Consider the following 23653-nt stretch of genomic DNA (forward strand, 5'->3'; position numbering starts at 1 on the left):
CCCCCACCGTTGCCATCAGCGGTCCATTCTAGATGTCGATGGCATCACTGCATGGATGTCATGGAGGACTGCAGCGCTACTTACGGTAAAAAGCGCGTTATAGGTGGTCTCCTATGATGCATTTTCGATTACAAAATTCATACCCCCACCACCGCAATCCGCTCTCTCCAGTCCTCCTCCCATGGGATACGTAAACAATTATGTTTCTTAAATTAATCATCGATTAAATTAATTGGAGTTTAATCAATCAAAAAATAGACTGCAAACGAAACGGTTTCTTTTTAAATAAGTTTTGGAACGCGCTCTCTCTCTCGATCATTATTGAATATTTACCGACCATGAGGTATCATCGTTACCGACTGTTTATCGAACATACAAGACGTAAGTGTAAATTTCTCCAAAAGAGATTCTTACTTATATCAGAGAGAAACCTCAAAGTAGACATCCCGATCTTTTTCATGTACCAAACCTCGTAAGGTAATATCCACGTTTTTGTGGTTCTTTTCCATACTATGATATGTGTATATATTAGACAATGAATAATCAACTTTGATTGTTCGTTCACATAATAGCATGGAAAAGAACCACAAAAACGTGGATATTACTCTACGAGGTTTGGTATACGAAAAAGGCCGGGATGTCCACTCTCAGGTTTCTCTCTGCTTATATTTACTGTACGCTCTTATCCTCTTAAGTAATTTTGCGGCTTATAATATAAAATATAATAAACAATAAAACTTGAAACATTTTTTATATTATAAGTGGACGATAATTAGATTTTGAGCAAATTAATAGATAATGAGAATAAAACTTATAGATAATATCCAAAATATATTAGCTGGATTATCAGTTGCATAATAATGTCTAAATGCAAAATGCAATAATAACTTAGCAGAGTAATGTGAAAAACTTCATAATGACGTCTATTTTGCTTTATTAAACTTCACTAGATATCACTCTGTCATTATTCTGCTAAGCTAATTGAGATAAACATCACAGTAAAAAATAAACATATTCTGAGAATGTCTGAAAAAAAGATATGTTTATTTAATTAAATGTAAAAGATACAAAAAAATGCGTAACACATCTATTTTACATTATTTTTATATTACTTTCAAGTTTAATATATTAAATAGATGTCTGCATGGATTCTCAGTCATCCGGAGTAATAAAATTTAAATAATGTCAATTCAAAAAATTTATACATAATAATAAATTTACAGAATTTTTACGAATAAGACATATTAATCTCTCAGTATTATTTCTCAATATATCTTATTTGTATTGATAATAATTATACTTCTTTCCAAATGTAGATTCTTCATTAAATTACATCACATACCTTTTTTATTTTTAAAAAGTAGGCGCCTGAATCATCTTCCTTCTCGGTGGAAATGTTTTATCTTGTATTTATATTTCACTCCATTTTTAATATGATTCTCAATTTGCTCTACTTCTTACGAATTGACACGTGCCGGTGCAATCTATTACAGTAGATCACGGCAGACGCGCAGATCAAATCGTAATAGCATTCAGGATAAAACACTTGAAAGTAAAAAAAATAAATTATTCATCAGTCAGATTTTTATACGACAGCACGTGTCTCCTCGTGTTATAAGCGAACCCCGGCCCCTTCGTGAAAGCTGTAATTTATTTGGCTCATATCGTGCGGTTTTTCATGTCGCTCAACTTTCCTGCTATGCTTATCGTGTACTTATCAGCGTGACACAGCTCACATTAAAAATCGTACGATATTACGAGGAGAAAAGCAAAAAATACAGTATTCTTAACGCATTGCGAATTCGGGGGAGGAGATATGTAGACAAGTATAGTGTCTGTCACCGTGGCGATTGACATTTCGCAAAGTATAATTTCTGTGTGACTTCTTTTTTTTTTTTATCGTTCCTACAATGAGAACGGAATAAGAAATAAAGGAGCGCGACACACGCGTTTCTCGACAACCCGCGATTATCAGACAGACAATGTTACTTCGCAATACCGTACCACGTTATTATAGTGAATACGCGCAATGTGGTACTTATGATATAGGGAATGTCTGGAAAATGTCTGAATCTCGAGGGAGAATCGACAGCCGCGCGACAACCAAGTCGGGGAGATGCAGTCGGCGGTGGAACGTTATTACAATATTAACAAGATCCTCTTGTCGAAACTTGGCGGTTGGCCAACGCAAAGTAAATTCATAAAAATATTGTTGCCGACCATAATAATGTCTTTTGTTTTCAGCATCGGTTTTCTCGAGGTAAATTCCTGCCGTTTTTTACATTGTCGGTGTAAAACTATGTGTGTCGGTGTGCAAAAACCGTTGCGTGAATAAAATTCGTAAAAAGAAGAGAGAGAGAGAGAGAGAGAGAGAGAGAGAGAGAGAGAGAAGGAAAGGGAGAAAGAGTATCTCCGTGTAGTTAGCATATGTGTAGCGTATTTTAGACGTGATTGGAGAAACATATAGCATCAATTTCAAAATTGCCTTTCTAAATTTGTTGACACAATAAAATATTTTAGATATACACCTTTCTGCAAAAAAACTTGAATGTGTGTGTATGTATGTGTGTGTATCTGTGTTATACTTCATATCAATTAAACATACTAAAGCAATTCAGTCAATAAAATTATGCGGTTGACCTCTAATTATGCCGCAAGTAATTTTAAATTATCATTTTTTAACATATACCTCGCGTGTAATTACTTAAACAAAAACTTGAAAAACGACTTTAAATAAAACTTTTTCCAGTTTTAAATAACTTTTTTGAGAGAGCATCTTGAGAATGATTTTCTGACAACTTTTTTAAACTCACAGATACCCAAGATATATTTGACTTTATAGTATTATAATGCCAATAAATAATTAATTAATAACGTAGTTAATTAATAACGATGTTACATATACATGATTCAGATATTATGTTTTTTTCATCAATTTTAAATCGATTTCTTAAAAAATTACAAATATAATTTTGTGTTTTTTAAGCAATTAAAATTTCAAAGTTCCCTAAAAATTAAAATTTGATCCAGCTAATTAGAAAATTTTTTTAATTCTAATTGCTTTAAAAATTAAATCTATTTGGCATATTTTTGTTAAAAAAACAGAAATCGACTCAAAATTGGCCAAAATTATTCTTGTCGCAATTGTACATATATTAATAGAGTTGAGAAGCGCTATTTTTTTTTGTTATTTTTCTGTTACTTTTTATAATAAATAATTTGATAATGACGTTGCAGTTTTTTTTTGTAAGCCGATTTTTTAAATCTTAGCACAATCTTAGCGTTTAATCATAAAAAAATTGCAACGTCATGTTTATTATAAAAAGTAATGGAAAAGTAACAAAAAATAATGCTTTCCACTCTGCATATCGATAACTTACATCGTTCTTAATGCAGGTAAGTGGAAATTCTAGAGACGCGCAAAGGTATTCATAATTATTATAATCGATTTTCAGTTTATAAGACTGTCTGAAACATGGCAAACCATAACCGAGGACTGCGAATGCTTCATTGTAATGATAATTACATTTGGCGCTTATTGTAAATTGTTCACTATAGTTTTTAAAAACAAGAATGTAAGATTTCGCGGGTTCTTCTTCTTTTACTTAAGCCCTTAAAAATCACAAGACGCGGATTGTATCCTTCGTTTTGCATTGTTTCTCAGATAGAACACCTGTTTGCGCTCATCGATTATCACTGGCGCATTTTTACGCATTCTTTGGAAATACAAATTTTGCACGAATACGCTATCGTAGGAAGGAAAATAACGATAAGTTACGCCGGTAATGATGAAACAAATCACACGCATGTCTTGTGGCTTTTAACGTCGACTCATCATGATTCATGATTGACATTCACTATTCATGTATTATTATAAATCGCATATTGTACATTGTACCTGAATCTAAATAATACGGCTTGATTGTTTATTTGTACATTTTTACATCGTAATAATAATGCAAGTTGCAGTTATGATTTATTCGTTGATGAGTCTTTACATGCTGATCCCAGTAACACCGCAATTATTGGATCTTTTTATTCCTCTTAATAAATCGCGCTCTTACAAATACCTGTTCGATATCGACTACAGCTTCGACAGAGAGTTGTATTATTATCCTGTATTACTCCACTCATACCTGACAACTGTACTGACTATGAGCCTCATGATAATAACCGATACGAGCTACATGTCGCTCGCGCAACATGCGTGCAGTCTGTTCGCCGCTGTTGGGTATCGTATATCTATACTATTCATTTTCTGAGAATCTTGAATGTGTAAAAGAAAAATTTGTTTTCTTTTTTAAATATTCGCATATCGTAGATAAAATTTTGATCGTGTTTCAAAGGCACCGACTAGAAAATCTAGTCTCGGAAAGTAATTCAAAGAAAAACAATTATTTTGTTGAGGATGTAAAGGATGTAATTTGTAATAAGAGCAAATCACGAGATTATGAAGACCAGACTTATCGCGAACTGGTACTTCTCTTGCGGAAACACCAGCTGAGTATTGAGTGAGTTTTGCATTCATTTCGGATACCGCAAAATGTTTTGCATTTAAATCATTTGTTTGTGTGTTTTTCAGATATGTCCGTTTGTTGAATTCTTTATTTGAAATGTATTCATTTATGTTACTCTTCATTACTATCATCGTTATGAGTCTTTTAGGAATTCAAGTGAGCTAATGACTATATGATATACGTTGTCAATTAGAAACTGTTTTATGTCATCAATCATTCTTGAACAGAGCTAGCCTAAAATTCGTAATTCTAGGCAGTATAAGCTTGATAGCATTCACGCCTTTCACGTAGAACACAGAAGTCATAATATTATAAGGATATTATATTAATGACTTTATTTACAAATTTTAGTATCAAATGACGTCACCCGGTAAAAAATTTTTATGCATGAATATATATAAACATACATAAATATTCATAAACGTGCGTATAATCATATATGAAATATGTCCATATATGTTCATACATTCCTCTTTTGTAAAATTACTTTTTAGTGTAATAGAAATAATAATAGTAATGTGAAAACATAATTAAAAATAATTAAAAAGGCAATTTTTACACTATTGTTTTAGAAAAAATCAAGTTTGAAGAAATGTAAAAAAATTACTTATGTATAATTATATATAAAATTATGCATAATTGTGTATGAGCAATTTTTATACATTTTGCTAAAATTGTTTTTTTTAAACGAACAATTCGAAAATTATCCCTTTAATTATTTTTTATGTTTTCACGTTATTATTATTATTTTTATTATACTAAAAAGTAATTTTACAAAAGAAAGAGGGATGTATGAACATATTTCATATATGATTGTACATGCTTACGAATATTTACATATATTTATAGGTACATATTTATACACACTCATGCATGAACAAATTTTTACCGGGCATGATGACGTCTTATGAGATTATAACTCAATTATGACAGTACTACCTAGACTATTGTTTTATTTTTTATAATGAACAAAAAAGAAAGTAATAGGCATGAACGCCGAGCGTCAAGCCAAAATGACAAATCTTGGACAGCACTGATTGCATTTAATTTTTTTGCAGATAATTTCTTTAATGAACCATAAAGAAGAGATGGTCAGATATGTAGCGATGGTAATAGGTGCTTTCATACATCTTTTCGTTTTGAGTTATCCCGGCCAAAGAATAATGGACCATAGTGCAGATATATTCCTCAAAGCGTAAATATGTCGCACCAAAGTTATTCGCGCGATGTGGAAAAATATAACAAAAATGTGGTAAAATGCAGATAGATTTTTCGGGAAAAAGTATCTAAAATTTTTTGCTTTCTGATCCTCAGCAGCGCAGAAGAATAACTGTTCTATTTATTTCTCAGCTTACCTATTTAAGTGTTCTTAAAATTATTTTATTTTCTATTTCTTTAAATTGTTTGTTCTTTCTAAATTTACTTTAAATAATTCAATTATTTAAAAAAAAACAGCTAATTATTGTAGAAAGTAATGCGTTGTGTTACTGTTTGTAGGTACAACATGTTGTGGTACAAAACGTCGCAAAGAACGACACGACTATTGAGTATATTACTTTATAGAGGTTTTGTGCCTTGTACATTAACGGCTGGCAAAATGTACGTGTTATCGATGGCGAATTATGCTTCGGTAAGAATGGCTATTTTCAATTCAACAAATGTTGTAAATACAACATTATATAGTACTATGGAGACATATAATTATTTTGAATTTTAAGATGATGCAGGCATCAATGTCTTATTTCACCGCCCTTTCGTCCTTCAGATAACCTGCGATAAAAAGAAAGGAAGGGAGATTACGTTAGATAACAATAAAATTAGTAATTTTTGAGTGATTTTCCATAAAGGATATAAAAATTCTAATTTTAATTAATTTTTAATTCTATTGCATAACAATGATAAATCAACAAAAATTGATAAGAATTGTATATGAAATGGAGACTTCGTGTGTGAAACGTGTTGTAAATTAATTTTTCTGTTTGTGAGTTAATAAAAATTCAAAGAAAATTGTTACCGTTATAACATTATAATTGTTATAATTTTTTACATAAAAATTTAATCTATTACATCAATTGACGATTTTATTGTCGAAAAGTTATTTATATAATATGAATGTAACTCTTCTTGTAAAAATATTGCGTATATTTTCTGACTTTTTTAACTCTATAGCAAAAAATGACTGACGCAAGAAATTATTAAGAAACTTTAACATCTTTTAATCTCCAAGTTTTTAGTGATGTGTGTTCAGTGTGTTTATGAAAATACAGCATTATGATAAGAAATTATTAATTTGCGAATGACAAACGAGAGATATTACATCTGTTAATCAACAATCGTTAATAACATCAAAGACAGTTATTGAAAAAACAGTTATTGAAAAATTCTGCTTCAATTTTTATAGTTTAAAAACGCATAAGAACTGATTTAAAGATTTAATTCAAGAAGTTGTAAAGAGGAAGGTGCGTGACAAGATTTTATATCAAAGAACTGTTATCAAAAAATCAGAAAAAATCTAACAAACAAACAGTAGATACAAGAATACATAACTATATAAAAACCATTTATATCAGTTGATGTACGTAATAATAAATGATTTTTGTGTAAAAAGAAATGATATCATTGTAAGAAGAGAGTGAAAGAATATCAGGCTCGTTGTGACGCCAATCGAGCACGTAAAAACAATTTGTTAATAACGGAGATAAAATCAAAAAAAGTAATTAAATTATTTATTCAATTACATTTTTGCGCTCATGCGTCTCTTGAAATGGCTAGGTTTTAGCTGCACCAACTGATATTGATCGTCGAAAGAAGCGACATTGGAAGATTGATCCTCAGAGCAGCGAGAACGTATTAGTTTGGATGAAGGTCTGAGCTTTGATAATCTATTGATTTCTGAGAATGAGAAATGTCGATCTTAGGATTTTTGTAACCGAGTGAGCTCATTTATTAAAGTTTTCGACTACTCATCATGGATCTTCGGATTGACGATGTCAGAAGTGAGAAATACACGTAATGAAAACTCTGGTAAAATATATTGAAATAATATATCTTTATTAAGATAATATTTGTATTTAATAAAATATATTTGTAAAATTATAAAATATACTGAAAACTCTCTTTTTATTTTGGAATGGAATAAAATCATATTTATCTCAATTCAACAGCTGTCATATAGCTTGTTTCGTTTTTCATTTATAGATATAATTTAATTTCAAATATATGATCATTTATTAATTACCGGAACACAAGGAGAGTTTTCGGTGAATTTTACAAATTTATTTTGTTGACTGTTTTATGAAATATTTTATTAAAAAATACATTTTAATATATTTTACAAGAATTTTTTCTGTATGTGTTTTTCTCGCTTCTGACGTTACAATCCATGATATATGGTAGCAGTGAGTACGTAGGACCCAAGAACATTGCAGAACATCAAATCAATGATAATGTCAAATGATGTTAAAATGAATTATGAATGGAAAAGTTTCTTTTTAGTGATCATTTTGGAGTTATTTTGATATCATTTTAATATTATAAGAACTTTTGTTTGTGGAGTCTTAAAGTTAAAAAAAATCATCCTCGAATATTTATTTCCATCGAGTATCGTTGAATGTGCGTGCATCGAACGCATGTAAATGTATGATTGCGTGAAATTGCGCAGGAGATATTGAATCGATGTGAATGTTCATTCGATCATTTGCAAAAGATAGCTTTTAATCAATATTATTAGGATCCGATTTTGTTTAGCTGAATTTTCCTTTTTTGAGAGAAGAATCGCAGATGAGTAATTAATACCATTTTCTTTTGGTTGCATTGGTGCACCACTGAGTGCATATTAAAGCTGTTATACACTGATTTAAATTGTGTAAAAGTACAATTCATATATTTTGAATTATAAAATACAGATTTTAACAGCACAATAAAATCTTTTGAGGATTGTACGATTTAATTCGTTTTTGTACTTACATTAAACATACATCTTTACAATTTGTGTATGACGGCTTTAACATGTACTCATTGTCAGTATGTACTATAGTGCAGTCAAGAGAAAACGCTACAAGGTATGCGAAAAAACAACGGAGCGCAAAGTTAAGTTTACATAAGCGGAACAATTGAAAGCTCTTGATGACATTAAAATAATGTCAAAATGATAATTAAAAGTCACTTTTCGATTTATCACGATTTATCAGAGTCACAATTTATTTTAATTTAATGTAACCTTTAATCTGTTCGGGCATTTAATTCAGACGGCTGATGGTGCAATCAAACATAATTAGCGAGAATATACGAATATAGACGTGTTGAATCCACATGTTCTTTCACTGATATATCGAAGTGCACCAAATTCATCGTTCGGATAATTCGGAATCTAAAGCCACCAAAATTAATAGTTAAATTAGAAAAGTAAAGAAGCAAATAGCCGTATCAGAACATTCGAACTTTGTTCAAATCATAATGAGACTTTATACTCGTGCTTATCTCATGTAGTCGAGTTTCGCAAAATCGCAAGTCTTTAGATAACTTTGTCCGATCAAAATTATAAATATTATAATGTCATCGAAATCGAAAATATTGTGTATTATCACGCTTGTTAATTTTTGTTTAGAATTGCGAATTGTGTCATGCTTCATGCGTGTTACAATGATTGTAAAGATAGATGCTTGCATATTTCTCGCGGATTTCTTCTGCATACATTTCCATATATTTTAATAGTAAACTCATACTTTTTGCGTCGTAGGTAGACCCTTCATGCTTCGAGGAACGTTCTGAATTCCTCAGAAAAATTGAGACATTCTTAAGAGATAAATCAAAAGATATTTTGAGTATATATCGATTTTAAAAATATTTAAAAAATGATACATTTTTTTATTTATAACAATAAATCATCCCTTTATATTTTGTTAAGAATATAAATAATTCTTTTTTTTTACAGACATATCGAAAAGGATTGCTTATGATATGCGGTAGATACGAATCTTTATACGATTTTACCAGAAATTCAACTTTTAAAAGCAGGACGTACATATCTTTAAAGATATCTTTCGAAGAAGTTTCGTGAAGTTTCAAAAAATTCTACTACTTTAATGTCGACATTGCTTATATGTATTACAAATTACGATCACTATGTTTCCCTGAGTTTATTTCCGCTTGGGAAAAATGGCTCCCTCCCAGGAATAGCTTTTTTCCTACCTCGAGAAAACAATCTCTTTTCTTTTCGTATGAAACCATTCGCTCCAGAGTCTAGATTCCTGAAAAGTATCACAGATGAAAATATACGGAAATACACAGTAGTATACGTTTCGTATATTATAAATTTTCCTGGTTTTCGTTCGAGATATACTTTTCAAGAATCAAGCCCCTAAACCCAAATCGAAGTTGGCTTAAGGAGTACGATAGATATTTCAAAATAATAAAAAAATTATGAAGATATTACAAATTACTCTAGATTTCACATAAAATAATACAAAAAATTTTTAATGACGGTTTACCATCTGAATCAAAAATTATTTTAAGAAATAGTATTTAAAAAATCTTTGCTTTAATATAGAGATATGGAAATGTATTATAAAATAACAAAATTTCAGTTTTTATTATATGAATATTTAAAATAATTTATGTAAAGTTTTACATTGCAGAAATTAGTCGTCCATTAAAAAAATAAAATATTTATTTGTTTTAAAGCCTTGAAACTTGTAATCGCTAAATCGCAAGGAAACTTTGCGTACTTATATAAAAACATTTAGACTTTTGTTACTATTTTTAAAATTTTAGTTTATAACAATCAAAATATCAACAAAAGTAAAGTAAAGTAAGCTATGAAAATGTATTCAATAAAAATAGAATAATATTACAAATATAACTTTTATATGTATACATAATTTATTTAAATATAAAATATGAATATTAATATATATCTGTGTGATATATGTCTTTTGAACTTCCTTAATCATAAACCCTTGAAATTATTCCGTCTGGCCGCGAAAACACATCCAAGTCAATTCGAGCCTTCGCCTCGTGTACTTTACAGATATAGCGCGCGCGTGCGTGACCAACACGGTGTGCCCTCGACATCACGGGCCGAAGTAACATGGCGACTGTCCCGGCGTGGTTTAGTCGATTTGCGACCATCGGCGCGTGTAGATCAATGAGAGAGGAACGACGACGTTGAGTGACAGTTCTTCTACTGCTCCGTAAGTATATATATATATATGTATGTCTATTAGTTCTTAATTATATAATACATTATACTTTTTATACATACTTTTTACGTATTTTTTACGTATTAAATATAATTCCTATACGTACACGGTATTTTTTTTCTAAACTGTTGTTATCACTTTGTTTACGTAAAATGTAAAATAAATATTTTTATAATAATACGTTAGCTTTTTTTTATGGTTCTTTTTTTTGTGCTGGCAGATTCTCAATCGCGTAAAAAAAAAACCACTTATTGTTAGAACAAATACTCCAGTATAAAACAAAAGACAAGTATGTCTTTATATTTATATATGTATATTTTTGTTATTGCATATTTACGTGTATTACATATTTAGCCTCTCAAGAAGGATGTACGGTTCGTGAATTCTCGATCTTCATCCACGTGTCGTTTCACGGCCGAATAAGCGTGTCGCTTGACACGTGCGTGTTTTTTTTTCTCTTTATCTCGCAACCGGAAATTGCACGCGCCTCCGTAAGCCGGTTTTGCATTCGAAAAGATCGAACACGGCAAGGGGATCACGGCGCAGGTCGAGTTCCGCGATACGTCGAGGGTTCGCTCGTGTTCCACTACCCCGTGTTTTTCTCTTGTCAATGACGCAAATGCAACAGGAGAGAGCTTCGGTATTTTCCGCGCGGAAAATATTAAATCTAGCCAGTGTGAATCATCGAAATTTGCGACAGGCTTTGAAATACAATGTTATAACTGCTTTTTCGTGTTTTTCGACGGGAAACCGTAATTTTTTTTATCTATGGAGAGAACGGTTGTTCAATTCAATGAGCAGTGAAAAATTTCGAGGTTACACGATATCAGTAAATGTGTGAAATAAATTACATTTGTTTTTATAAGTTGGCAATAGTATATTTTGTATTTTTAGGATCCTATACTCGAAAAAATCGTATGAATACGAAAATATTTAGGAAATCTAAAATATACGTAACGTACATTGTAAAAAATAAAATGCTAGTTTTAACTTAAAGATGTAAATTAACACAAAAATGTTAACATTTTTGGATGTCTCAGAAAGTCTATTATGTCTTTAAGTTAAAATTAACATTTTATTTTTTACAGTGTATATTACAGTATTTTTGTACGAGATATTTTTGGAGAGAATCCTTGTATTGTGTATGTATAGTTCCATATATTTAATATTATTCGTTATAGTTTAAAATTATATTGCAATTCTAGATTCATAAATTATTTTATAAACCCGGGATTGCGGTCTTATAAGATTCCAATATTTTATGTTTGTAAAATATCTATTTTTCTTTCACAGCGTGATATCTTACATCAGGATATTACTTAATCCTTAAATCCGAAACATAAAAATTTACTTTATTGACTTTATTGGATATATATCATTTCTGAAGTTTCAATGCAAATCTTTTAAAAATACGATGTATAGATAATCTTATTCAAATATTAACAATTTTGATAGATAGGATGAAGTGTAAATATTTATTTCTGCATAAAAAAATATTATATACGAATTTCTGATAGCCAAAACGCAATACGAAAATGAAGATCTACGAGATATTTTGACACTGAGTTTTCCGTTTTTGTCCGTCTGCAAGGACATCTTGAATCCTTGCATACGTCGATAATCTCGTTCGTCTTCTCCCTTACGTCACAAATGCAATATCGTTGTTCGTGTGCGGGGTCCATAAATTCGCGCATGTCTGTGAAATATAATCTTGACTGAGAGCTGAGAAAAAGGAGGAGAATGGGTCCTAGAGAATGAGTTATATGAGAGCAGAGAGAATTGCGCGTGTCCAACCTCTGATGTGTGCTGACTAAGAGAATACGTGCAGAGCAGACATAAGCTCGAGTCGTTGAACTTTGCAGCCGCCACGTGTGTACTCCACGGGCTTCTCCGTGTGCAGAAAAAAAAACAGGAATTTAGTATCTACAGTAAATTCGCGGAATGTGAGAAAAAGAAAAGAAAGGAAGAGACGTATAATCGATTAATATACTGTTATTCCTTCCGGTTGTATTTTTCCCTCAATCTAAAGATTTTGCAAATGGAAAAACATGTAGATATTTCAAAAATCTGAATTAAATCGAATTCGAATTTTTTTTTATCAGAAATAAATTTGAATAATAAATAATTCTTGTACTAAATAATCGTTCGAATTAATATATATCTATTAAACTAACTAGAAAATGTTGGTCGATTCGCATGATTCTAATCGAAAAAAATAAGCAAATCTAATTATAAACTTTTTTGTAAAAAGTGTGATAATACAATCGAAAAAAGGATGATTTCGTATAAAAGAATAAGTTAAAAACGCGTAATGAAATTTTTTTACATGAGATTTTATTTTCGAAAAAATCGACATTAAAGATTTATCGGATACACTTAAATAACCTCGATTTAATAGATCTCGATTTAAAAGATTATGGACTCGCTGTAGATTACTATCTACAGCAAGTCCATAATTGAATAATTAAGAGTACATAACAAGAAATTTCATGCATGAATTTGATTATTTATTTCAAATTATTGAAAATCTTGACTAACCTGTCGAATACATAATTCTATTCTTCGAAGTAAATTTCTATGAAGCTTTTCTATCATATTCTGATGCTTTAATTTATCGATTTCTATATATTATATACTATATATATATCCAAACAACACAAAGTCTAAAATTGTGACATAAGACGCCTTTAAGACGCAAAAAACATCCTATGACCCGATTTTAGACACTTTTTGTTGTCTGGGTAGTAATTAATCGCTGCAGAAACGCAAGGATAAGAAGTATGTAACGTCGTTACTTTTACCGTTACTTTTTATAATAACGTTTTGGTAATGATGTTGCAATTTTTTGTAATGGTATAAATAACTAACTAAACGTTAAGGTTGAGAAAGTCACTTTTGAAAAGTAACTCGCTTATACCATTACGCGTTATTTATTAAAAACAAGTAACATATAATAAGTTAAAAGTTACGAATGAAAATAAGATGTCTACGCGTCACGTCACAAGTAATGAATTACTTTTTTTTAAATAGATAATAAAACGCGTAATGATGGCATTTTAAAGTTATTTTTTAAAAATGACATCTCTGGCGTTACCTTTACATAAAAAATTTGCAACGTTATTACGAATATCGTTATTATAACAAAGTAACGATAAAAATAATGGCATTATAAGTAACGCGTCGATCCCATTCCCTGCAAAAACGTCACGTTTCTATCATATTATATACACCTTAATGCAAGAATTATATTCATATACTCTTGATTATATGTTACTATATCAGTACTGACTATATCGGTACTGATTGATAGGCACTGACTGTTCATAATGAGAAGAGGTTGGTTCTAAGGTAGTAGATCTGATACAAAGCAATTCAGAACATTGAGAGTATTTATAGCAAACATATGAAGAAAAAATACTAATTCATTACGAGATCTATTAAGTCGAGCACGTAGTAAGTGTATCCGATTTTTCAAAGTTTGTTTTTTGAAAAAGCTTTATACAAAGCTACGAAGTATACGAAAACATTTTATTCCATATTTTATTCTACGTCCAAACTATTTTTTATGTAGAATTATTCTCTTTTTAATTATCAGTTATTGAACACGCTATATATTCAAAACTTATCCAAAACAATATTTCGGAATAGGATTTTATAATAATTAATTATGAAATACGGTTAAGATAATTCAAAATCTGTTTTTTATATACGGATCAAACGTACGTTGTTAATTCATAGTTCATAAAAGTTATAATTTTGTCGAAACTATAAAACATGTGCAAAAATTATGTAAATGTAAAGATACGATACCTGTGCAAATATACCGAGAGGAAAATATCAAAGTATTGCGAAAGAAATGTTACGTATATATTTTCTTCGATTTATTAATTATGTAAACATTTATTAGTTATGAAAAGATTTGAATGTGATGATGAAATATACAATTCTGTGAATATTAATTTTTTGTAAAAAAAGTAAAATAGATGGCTTATTTGCTAGGAATAAAATTTTATTTTTCGCCATATTTAAATAAAGATTTATTTCAGCGAAATAAATATATTTCTTTTCACACATACATTTTTAAGTTTTTTTTTTCTCAGTATATTCAAAATCAATAAAAAATATTAAAAACTGTTAGGCCCGTATCACACTATGCATTGGAGACTGAATTACAAATTAAAGATTAAAATTTGGATAATTTTAATTTAATCTGTTTCATTTTTAATTTTTTGAATTCTACTCTGCAATTTGCAATCCTTAATTTCCAATACGTAATCTAATACAGACTTCGCAACACAATTATACATAAAATTAGAGACGTATTTCGTGTCGTAAAGCTTTGCGTAATTAAATCTTCGAACAATCTGGGAACTATGATACATCCGTACTCGAATTTAAATTTGATTCAACTTGAATTAATTCAATATCTTTTTTCATACAATCAGTAATATTATTCACTATCAAAAAATACATTTATTTTGTACAGTTCATGATAATTTTAAGTTTAACTCTTAATTAAAGTTTAATCAGAAAATACTCGTGACCTGAATATTTTTTCATTTCTTATTTTATATCTTACAGTTTGCAGCTGGCTTATATTTTCCGCGGTTCTCCTTGAATAATATATAAAAGAATACGAATGATATTTAAAAAGATATAAATGATATCTAAAGAATATATACATGAATGGTATGTGTATAAAAGGAAAACATATTTACTACAATTGCAATTTGATCATATACGTGATCAATCAGTTCAAATGTGATGAATGAATAGATATGCATAACGTAATTTTAAGCATACGTATAATAAATCATAAAATTGTAGCTTACGAAGCAATTAGTAAGAAGCTGAGTTGTAATTATATAATCTGTCATTCTGTCAGTATGGAAAATTAATCTCGTAATAGAATGTGAGGTTGGGTATATGAAAACAAATTTTTGAATACAATTATTTCAGAAATAAATACAGTGTTGAGTAAAAGTTTTAAAATAATCCGATGTTATAGTTTACGATTTAATGTGTGCCAGAATAGACAATATATTGTGTATATATATATATATTTAATCCCGAAATTTATTCCTTGTATATTAATTTTTAGATATTTTACATCGATAGATCTGTAAACACAATAATTTTATGTAAAGTGTTTTTTTTATGAATCGTCTAACTTAATTGCAAGATTTCTAGTGATTTACTTCTTTCCAGTAATTTAGTTTGCTGTTTAATTACCATAAAAAACCATGTTGTCTTTAGTTTTTATCAATGTCGTCATAAATGCTCTTTCCTTGAAAGATATTAGGATTACATTGTAATTAATGATTCAATTAGAAAATAAAAATTATATATATGGTGTTCTACAATTCGCGTTTTTAATTATAAAAATAAACTTGTTGATCAATTTAGAATTCTTTCTTTCTCGACGAAAATATTAAAACATTATTTGTGACAATCGTTTAATTTTAGACGTTACATATTCTTGTAAGCCTCTTCATAAATAAAAGTTTTATTAAAATATGAAATTTAATTTTAAAAAAATAAGATTTGTGTCCGCAAAATAAGATTTGAGTTCACAAAAAATCTTGATTTTATTCGGTTTACAGTTAATTAAAAATTGTTTTTAGCCTTTTATTTTTATATGAAATTAAGCAATTTTTTATTTGACAGAATTATATTTTAATTCTTGTTACATGAAATAAAATATCATAAAATTTTTCGTTCTTCCTTCTTCCAATGTATTTTCCATTTTAGTCAGATAATTATAAGAACTTAAATTGTAAGTGTAACGTAACAAATAAAGGAAAAATATGAAGATAAATATAAATAAGTATGAAATTAAAAACAGATAACACGAAAATAAATTAAAAAATGTTAAAGGAATTGGAAAATTATCAGAAACAAAAACAATTTAAGTAGGTTAGAATAGACATTAGGCATGGTTATTATTTTCAATTTCATTTTACTATTCCTATCTCTATGACTAAAGGTAAATTGTTAGTAATATATAAGTATATTAATAATTATCGATAAGTATTTATTTTTCAAAGTAGCACAAGACCTTTCATAATATAAGACTCTAAACTGCGCAGCTCTTACACACACATGCTTAGTTTATACACGTAAATCCGGCCACTTAATATGTGAGTACTAAACTCCAATTAAAATTCTGTTAGAGTATTCTTAATCAATATTTACTTGCGTCATAAAAAGTCGTCTGCTTTTAACGGTCAGTTACATAAGAATTAGGAATATTTCGACATTTGAAGGAAGAAATTGATTCTAACTGGGTCTCAAAGAATTCGAAAAAATAACCAGTGGTTTCGAGACATCTACCGTAATTATTTACGTGGAAAGTTTTGAAATATTCTTATAATGATGCGTATTAGGATTTGATCAAGTTCGAAAGCACTTGAAATGGCGCATTGTGGGACGAGAGATGAGTTTGTTTTTAAAAATCTTGCAAACATACAGTCAGAATTAACAACTATATTTATAAAATATTTATAAAATGTATAATAAAATAATATAGAAAAGTACAAAGGAATAAAAGGAACAAGGGTATCCAGTACAAGAAGCATTCAAAAAAATTTGTAGATTAAAAATGCATTATCAGACACGATAAAATCTCAGAACTAAAAAATCTAATACAATTATTATCAGTTCACGGATCGAAACATTTATAAAATATATAGAAAAATACAAAGGAATAGAAAGGATAGAAATCTGATAGAGTATCCAATACAAAAAGCACTCAAAAGAATTCGCAGATTAAAAAAGCATGACATCAGAGAGACGTGATAAAATTTCAGAACGTTTAGAATCAATATCGATTATCACTTCGATTTTGCGATAAAACGTGTTTCTCCCTCTGCCTTTTTTCCCGTTGCATCGTCCCAATAATATTTGTATCTGGAATAGCGTATTCAAGGAGATTCGCAGGCACGTTCTATCAGATATCTCGACTACCTCGCCCTTGCGAGCGGCCTGCATGCCCTAGGGTTGTTCCCTTCGGCCGTAAAAAAATTAGCGACACCTTTTACGCAGCGAAGAAGCGCGCACGCCGCACGCATAGATTTATTTCCTCATTAACACGTGTCGCGACGTCGGAATGATGTCAGTGCGCGCACGTGTCGCACACCGACCGTCTATACAGGTCGGCGGCGCGTGTACAGCCGATATAAGCGCGTGTGTCGTATATATGTTGCCGGGCACGGAGGCATTCGTCCCCGCATCTCTCTCTAATAGTGCGGAGCATACGGGGCCGAATGACGTAAGACGGCCTTCCACGTGTCCGCCCTCGTCGCGTCGTTGTGACGAGTTCGCGCGTGTATCGCTCTCCGTGTAATCTTAACGCTTTAATCAAGTTTTTTCCGCGAATGTGCCAGAATTATCGCATACGTTGTATTGTACGTCATGCAGCGTGATTTTTAGCACCGTCGGCGGAAAGCGCAGAATAGATGACTCCGGACGTTTGGCTGGCGCGCGCGCGCGCGCGCGCGTGTGTGCTCGTTAATCATCGACACGTGCCAAAGCTTGAAAAAAGAATCGTGTTTATGCTGACGCGTCGGTATGTGTTTCTGAAAGAATCGTAAAAGAGATTACGTATGCGGCAGATGACTGGCTCGACTATTTATCTGTTATGATGAGAGAGGGGGTAGGATACAAGGAAATTCGCTTTCGTCGTCATATGATGGATATATCTGGTTCGATAAACTACGATTTTATAACGAAACGCTATTATAGAATCTGAGATATTCGTAGAGATATATCTACGGTAGCAGATTTGAAATAGAATGCAGACTTTTAGAAATAAACCTTCGAGAAATGTTTTGGGAAATGTTTTAATATATGCAAAAAGATAATTGAAATTATATTTCACGATAAAATAGACTTGTGTACACATAATTATAAAATTTATTCTCTGCATCTATTAATTTTTCGACATTTTAAGCCGGTGAGAGTGATGATGAATAAAAAGCTATTTTTAATGTCTTCCATTCTAATATCTTGAAGAATAACTTTAAGCTTCGAAGTGTATATTTCTTGGACGTGTATGTCTCAAGGAATATACATGTCGAGAACTAGTTATTCTTCGAAATATATTATGTATATATAATATTTTCATTTTATGTATTAAATTAAAAATGTATTATATATAATAAAATATATATGTATAATTAAATATATAAATATATTATATTTATATATAAAATATATCATATACATATATTATAATATAAAATATATGTATTTACGTATGAGTTTCAAATATTATAAACATATAATTTTATAGATATATATATAATTAAATATGTCTATATTTATCACATTTTATATATATTTGAAGAATATTTATAATATATTATTTGTAACAATATAAAATAAAAAGACAATTATATATATGTATAATATATAATTTTATAAACACGTAAGAAAAGTAACAAATGAAAAAATAATATATACACATATATACATATATAAACGTGATAAATAAGCACGCATATAACAAATGCAGGATTACGCGAACAGGTTGTAAAAATTAACGCGAAAATCTTGGCAAATCTGCAGCAGCATAAATAATTGAGAGTGAAATGCAGATGCGCGCGTGCTGCGCGATGCAGTCGATGCAGATGCTCTTTACCTGCTCTTTCCACGCATCTATGTGTCAAGGACTCTTTGTATTTATTTATCACATGTCATATACGGTCTCGGTGGCGCGCGCGCGCGCACGCCCACGTCACGCCTCGCACGTGGTGGAGGATTCGAGGTCAAAACAATCTCAAATATATACGCGCCGCGCCACGAGTAGGAGCTGTGAGGCTTTGGCATTATTTCGGTGCCGGCACGTGCAGTGACGTTGGCGGTAATCAGGTCATCGCCTGCATCGATCGCGTCGGGGGAGGGGCGGGGCGGGACACGCGCGGGGGCGGCGGCGGCGGCGGAAGGATATCCCACGTGTAGGACACATAGGTCGTCATCAAAACCGGATGTTATTCCGAAGTCAATAGGAATATTAAGAGACGTGTCAACTCGACACTAATGACGCCGTTTGATGTATATTTTGCGGAAGTTATAACAATGATGACAGATCCCTTATTATCATTTTTTACGTACGATCGTACTTTCAGAAGTGACTCCGATAATTGTCCGTAACCAACGCAATACATATTCATGCATAATCATGCATGATTGTCTGTAAATTGACAAGTCTTCAGTCAACAACTTGAAGATGTATATTTTGAACACTTTTATTGTTACATATGCATTGGATACGCATGAATAAAATTAAGATAATTGCGCGAATGTTTTGCTCATTTTACAAATATGTAATGTTTGTACTACATACATTAATAAGGTGCGATTACACCATGTTGTTGTTTCTAAAATTAAGTTGTAGAAAAGATATTGTTAAACTGTTACATTTTTATAATTATTTTGTGTAATAAGAGTTAAAAAAATGAATTTTTTTTTTAAAGAAAGAGAAAGAAAAAACAATGCAATATATGAAATAATGGCCCGGGAAAAAATGTTATATAAATGGACATCTTTTATATAATTTAATAAAATTATATATGAAATATTTTTCCCGGGGCGATATAATGATATTACCTCTTTCTCGATGTAGATTTATTCTAAAACGAAAATTTGAACGCTGAAAATTGAGAGAGAAAGAGAGAATTCTGAATATATTTAGAATATAAATATCTATAAATAAGTGACGAGAGAGGAAAATGTTCATGCAATTCTACGAAACGATCGAACAGGTTCTAAAAGATATTTGCACATCAAGAAATTAGTTACGGTCATACTTATTTTATAATAAATGTGATATTTTATAAAAAATGTGATATAATAAACGTTAAATTTTTTGTGTGGAAAATATTATACGTTTTATAACATTTTTTGTTACGAAATTTGTTGAAAAAAATTTGCCTCTTTTTAATAGCGAATTTTTTAAATAGCTTTTAGTGAAAAAATGATAATTAAGAAATGCTAGCGTGTCTCGTCTTTTTGCTATATGCAAATATATCATTTCAATTGTATAAATGAATACTAAAACAACACTGACATAATATTTGTCGAAGTTTTCAATCGTCTTTACGTTACAGACGGACTGTTATTCTTGCTTTTATTATACTAGTATCGTTTTACGATATGTCTTTATTGCAGTCTTTACTACAGCCTTTACTACACGAGATGTCTACAGCAGTAGTCAATATCGTAAAACGATATTTACTGCTGTGGTAAAGATATCACACTTGCGAAACAAACAAAACACGTTATTCGTAATAAACCGGTAATGCGAAATTCATGTTTCAGAATTTTCGCACCGAGGATGGCGCCGACTGTTTGCATAGCCGAGTTCCCTATGGCCATGGGAACCACTGTTAGCTCGCGCGTCCGCTACCGACGAGGATTTCAAAGCGGTATGAAACGGCGGAGATTCGCGTTGGAATCTCAACAGATGCTGCGAACCGGAACGATCGCCGAGACGCTCTTACCGCCTCATGAAAATTGTGAATCGCGAAGACTCGACTATCCGGACACGATATCAGACTGTTCTGTCGTGGATAGAAGCGCGGAATACGCGACAAACGTTGATGAGGATTGCAATAGACTCGTTGCGGAAAGAAGAAGAGGTAAAAAAAATTGCTAAAAACTCAAAATTGCGAAATATTATGTACACGTTTTGTTTCTCAACTACTTTAGACGGTTATTTTAAAATTTTTTCGAATCCTCACGATTTGACCACCAGACGATTCTTGCTAAATATACTTTTAATACGAGTCATCGAATCAAGCGATTTCCGCTATGGTAATTTTTCGCGTCGCGTCGGATCGCGCGTGGCGAGTATTTTCGTAAATTAGCTCGGAATTGAAAGAGTAAAACTGAAAGACAAATAATATAGTTAACAAATATATACTTTAAGAGGAAGAGTGCACTTGAAAATGACCAGCGTATCAATGTTTTAACAAAATGAATATAAAAGAGAATACTTATATATTATATATGAATAAAATATAAATGAATAAAAGAATACTTGCCACGCGCGACGTGACGCGAAAAATTACCATAGATTGTTTTTTCACATATACATCTATTTTGAGCTTTTATATATATCTTATTTTGAGCTATGACAGATTTTATGGATATATCTAAAATGTAAAATAAGAGAATATATTGCTTTTGCTCAAAAGCAGACAATGAAGAAATAACTTTAAAAATTTATGTGATTTTTAAATTTTATTTGCGCTTTGATAGCTTCTATTTATAATCTTGACCTAAAATAGACAAAGAGAAAGAAGAAAAAGAAAGGATTCAATAAGATTATCACTAAGTAGATACGTAAGTAAAAATATTAAATAATTAGGCATTTCTATGAACTATTGTATATTGCAATAATTGGTAGGTTTAACTTCAGACCTGATGTGCTGCGTCATAACGTACAAACTTTATTTTAATTGCCTGGTAGCCAGGGAATGGGAATAATGTGTTATTTATAATACCGGTTTTTATCTTTACTTTGTTATGATAAGCCAAAGTGATGACATTGCGAATTTTTTATTATAGTAAGTCCCTAAATGCAATAAGTGTAGTAAGCCTGAAGCCTTAAGGAATTAATCAATTACAATCGAATGTGAGAAGAGTACTCGACTATGATTAATCAATTTCTTAAGACTTACTACATCTATTGTATTTTTTGGGTTAATGTTAACGCCAGAATTTTAGAAAAGTTACTTTTGAAAAATAACTAGTCATTCCCTAGTCATTACGCGTTATCTATTGAAAAAAATAACTCGTTACTTGTAATGCGTTCCTTTTCACTCGTAAATACATTTTTCAATTAAGGTAATTTAGTTACTTTTTAAAAGTGATTTTCCCAACTTTAGCGTTTAGTTAGTTATCGTTACCGTCATAAAAAATTGCAATGTCATATTATCAAATTATTATTATTATAAAACATAACAGTAGAAGTAATGTTATATATTTTCTATCCCTACTGATGGTATCACAGCTTTTAAGCGTTCTTTTATCAATTTTTTTTTATTTGTCTATACTTTTCTCTCAGGAAGCATTAAACAAATTTTTTATAATAAATGTTTATAATTTTTAAAAAAATTATAATTTTTATGTTTTTAAATTTCGTCAGAAATGAATAGACTATGATTCATCAGTTTTTAATTATAAAAGAATTATAATTAAAAAAAAATAATAAGAAAATATATTGATATTCAGATATAATATATATTAATTCAATGAAAAAAGGGAATGTAGAGATAAATAATTATGCTCTATGATTTCGTATTTACACCTTTCTAAAGCAAAGCTTGCAATAGATGAGGTTCTTTCCTCGCGCAGAACGAGATCCTCGTATAATCCTCATAAATCTCTTGCATTCGCTCGAGGGATTTATCTCATTTTGCATATTATTCCCGACGCGTTTCTGATACTATTCTCAATCTTTCTCGCAGATCTCTTGAGCATCGTCGTGCGTACGATAATACTCGTACGGCGCAACCGTATCCTTCAGAGGCGTTTAAACGCGTTGCGGGCGGAAACACGAAGGTTTCTCCGTTCTGTATTAAATAATCCAGAAAGTCAACAACGAAGGTCGCAAATGCCATCACATTTGGAGGACTCGTCATCTACGGAGAAAATCGTCTCGACGTTATCGCCTCTACTTCCTGCCGATCCAACAAAAAATTCATTTCAAATCACCAGTCGCGGTAATCGTGACCATCCCAATGACGAATCAAGTTCGTCTGATAAATCCGAAGCGAACAGAAGTGAATGTTGATTGTTTAATATCCGGATATTGATAACTTCTCAACTGGCATGTAAATAGGCGGTGAGTCATTCAGGCATTCACACCTATTTTACGTATGTAGAGAAGAGACAAAGAAGTTTTACTTTAAATATATTTTAATATACCTC

At 30.7% G+C, this 23653-nt stretch overlaps 2 protein-coding genes across 3 annotated transcripts; both read left to right on the forward strand.

Moving 5' to 3' along the window:
* Positions 1 to 4141: 4141 nt before the first annotated feature.
* On the forward strand, positions 4142 to 6312 carry LOC108766161 (odorant receptor 4). Its single transcript, XM_018515287.1, has 6 exons — positions 4142 to 4231; positions 4347 to 4511; positions 4583 to 4673; positions 5576 to 5712; positions 6015 to 6147; positions 6236 to 6312. The coding sequence occupies exons 1-6, from the start codon at positions 4155 to 4157 to the stop codon at positions 6284 to 6286; spliced, it is 654 nt and encodes a 217-aa protein (XP_018370789.1). The 5' UTR covers positions 4142 to 4154; the 3' UTR covers positions 6287 to 6312.
* Positions 6313 to 10595: 4283 nt separating this feature from the next.
* LOC108766076 (Clock interacting protein circadian) lies at positions 10596 to 23653 on the forward strand. 2 transcript variants are annotated; one of them, XM_018515123.1, is made up of 3 exons: positions 10596 to 10708; positions 21038 to 21357; positions 23191 to 23653. In XM_018515123.1, exons 2-3 carry the CDS (start codon positions 21054 to 21056, stop codon positions 23514 to 23516), a joined length of 630 nt encoding a protein of 209 aa, XP_018370625.1. In that variant the 5' UTR covers positions 10596 to 10708; positions 21038 to 21053; the 3' UTR covers positions 23517 to 23653. The 2 variants fall into 2 exon arrangements, with proteins under 2 accessions (XP_018370625.1, XP_018370624.1); XM_018515122.1 differs by lacking the exon at positions 10596 to 10708 and having other exon boundaries at positions 21018 to 21357.

The sequence above is a fragment of the Trachymyrmex cornetzi genome, unplaced genomic scaffold (genome assembly GCF_001594075.2).
Source record: "Trachymyrmex cornetzi isolate Tcor2-1 unplaced genomic scaffold, Tcor1.1 scaffold57, whole genome shotgun sequence".
In the NCBI taxonomy this organism is placed as follows: Eukaryota; Metazoa; Arthropoda; class Insecta; order Hymenoptera; family Formicidae; genus Trachymyrmex; species Trachymyrmex cornetzi.

Coding starts and splice junctions, on each gene's coding strand:
- LOC108766161 (XM_018515287.1), top strand. CDS start 4,155: ATGAGCCTCATGATAATAACCGATACGAGCTACATGTCGCTCGCGCAA. Junction 4,232..4,346: donor AGTCTGTTCGCCGCTGTTGG/GTATCGTATATC, acceptor CGTGTTTCAAAG/GCACCGACTAGAAAATCTAG. Junction 6,148..6,235: donor CGATGGCGAATTATGCTTCG/GTAAGAATGGCT, acceptor TTGAATTTTAAG/ATGATGCAGGCATCAATGTC.
- LOC108766076 (XM_018515122.1), top strand. CDS start 21,018: ATGCGAAATTCATGTTTCAGAATTTTCGCACCGAGGATGGCGCCGACT. Junction 21,358..23,190: donor CGTTGCGGAAAGAAGAAGAG/GTAAAAAAAATT, acceptor TCTTTCTCGCAG/ATCTCTTGAGCATCGTCGTG.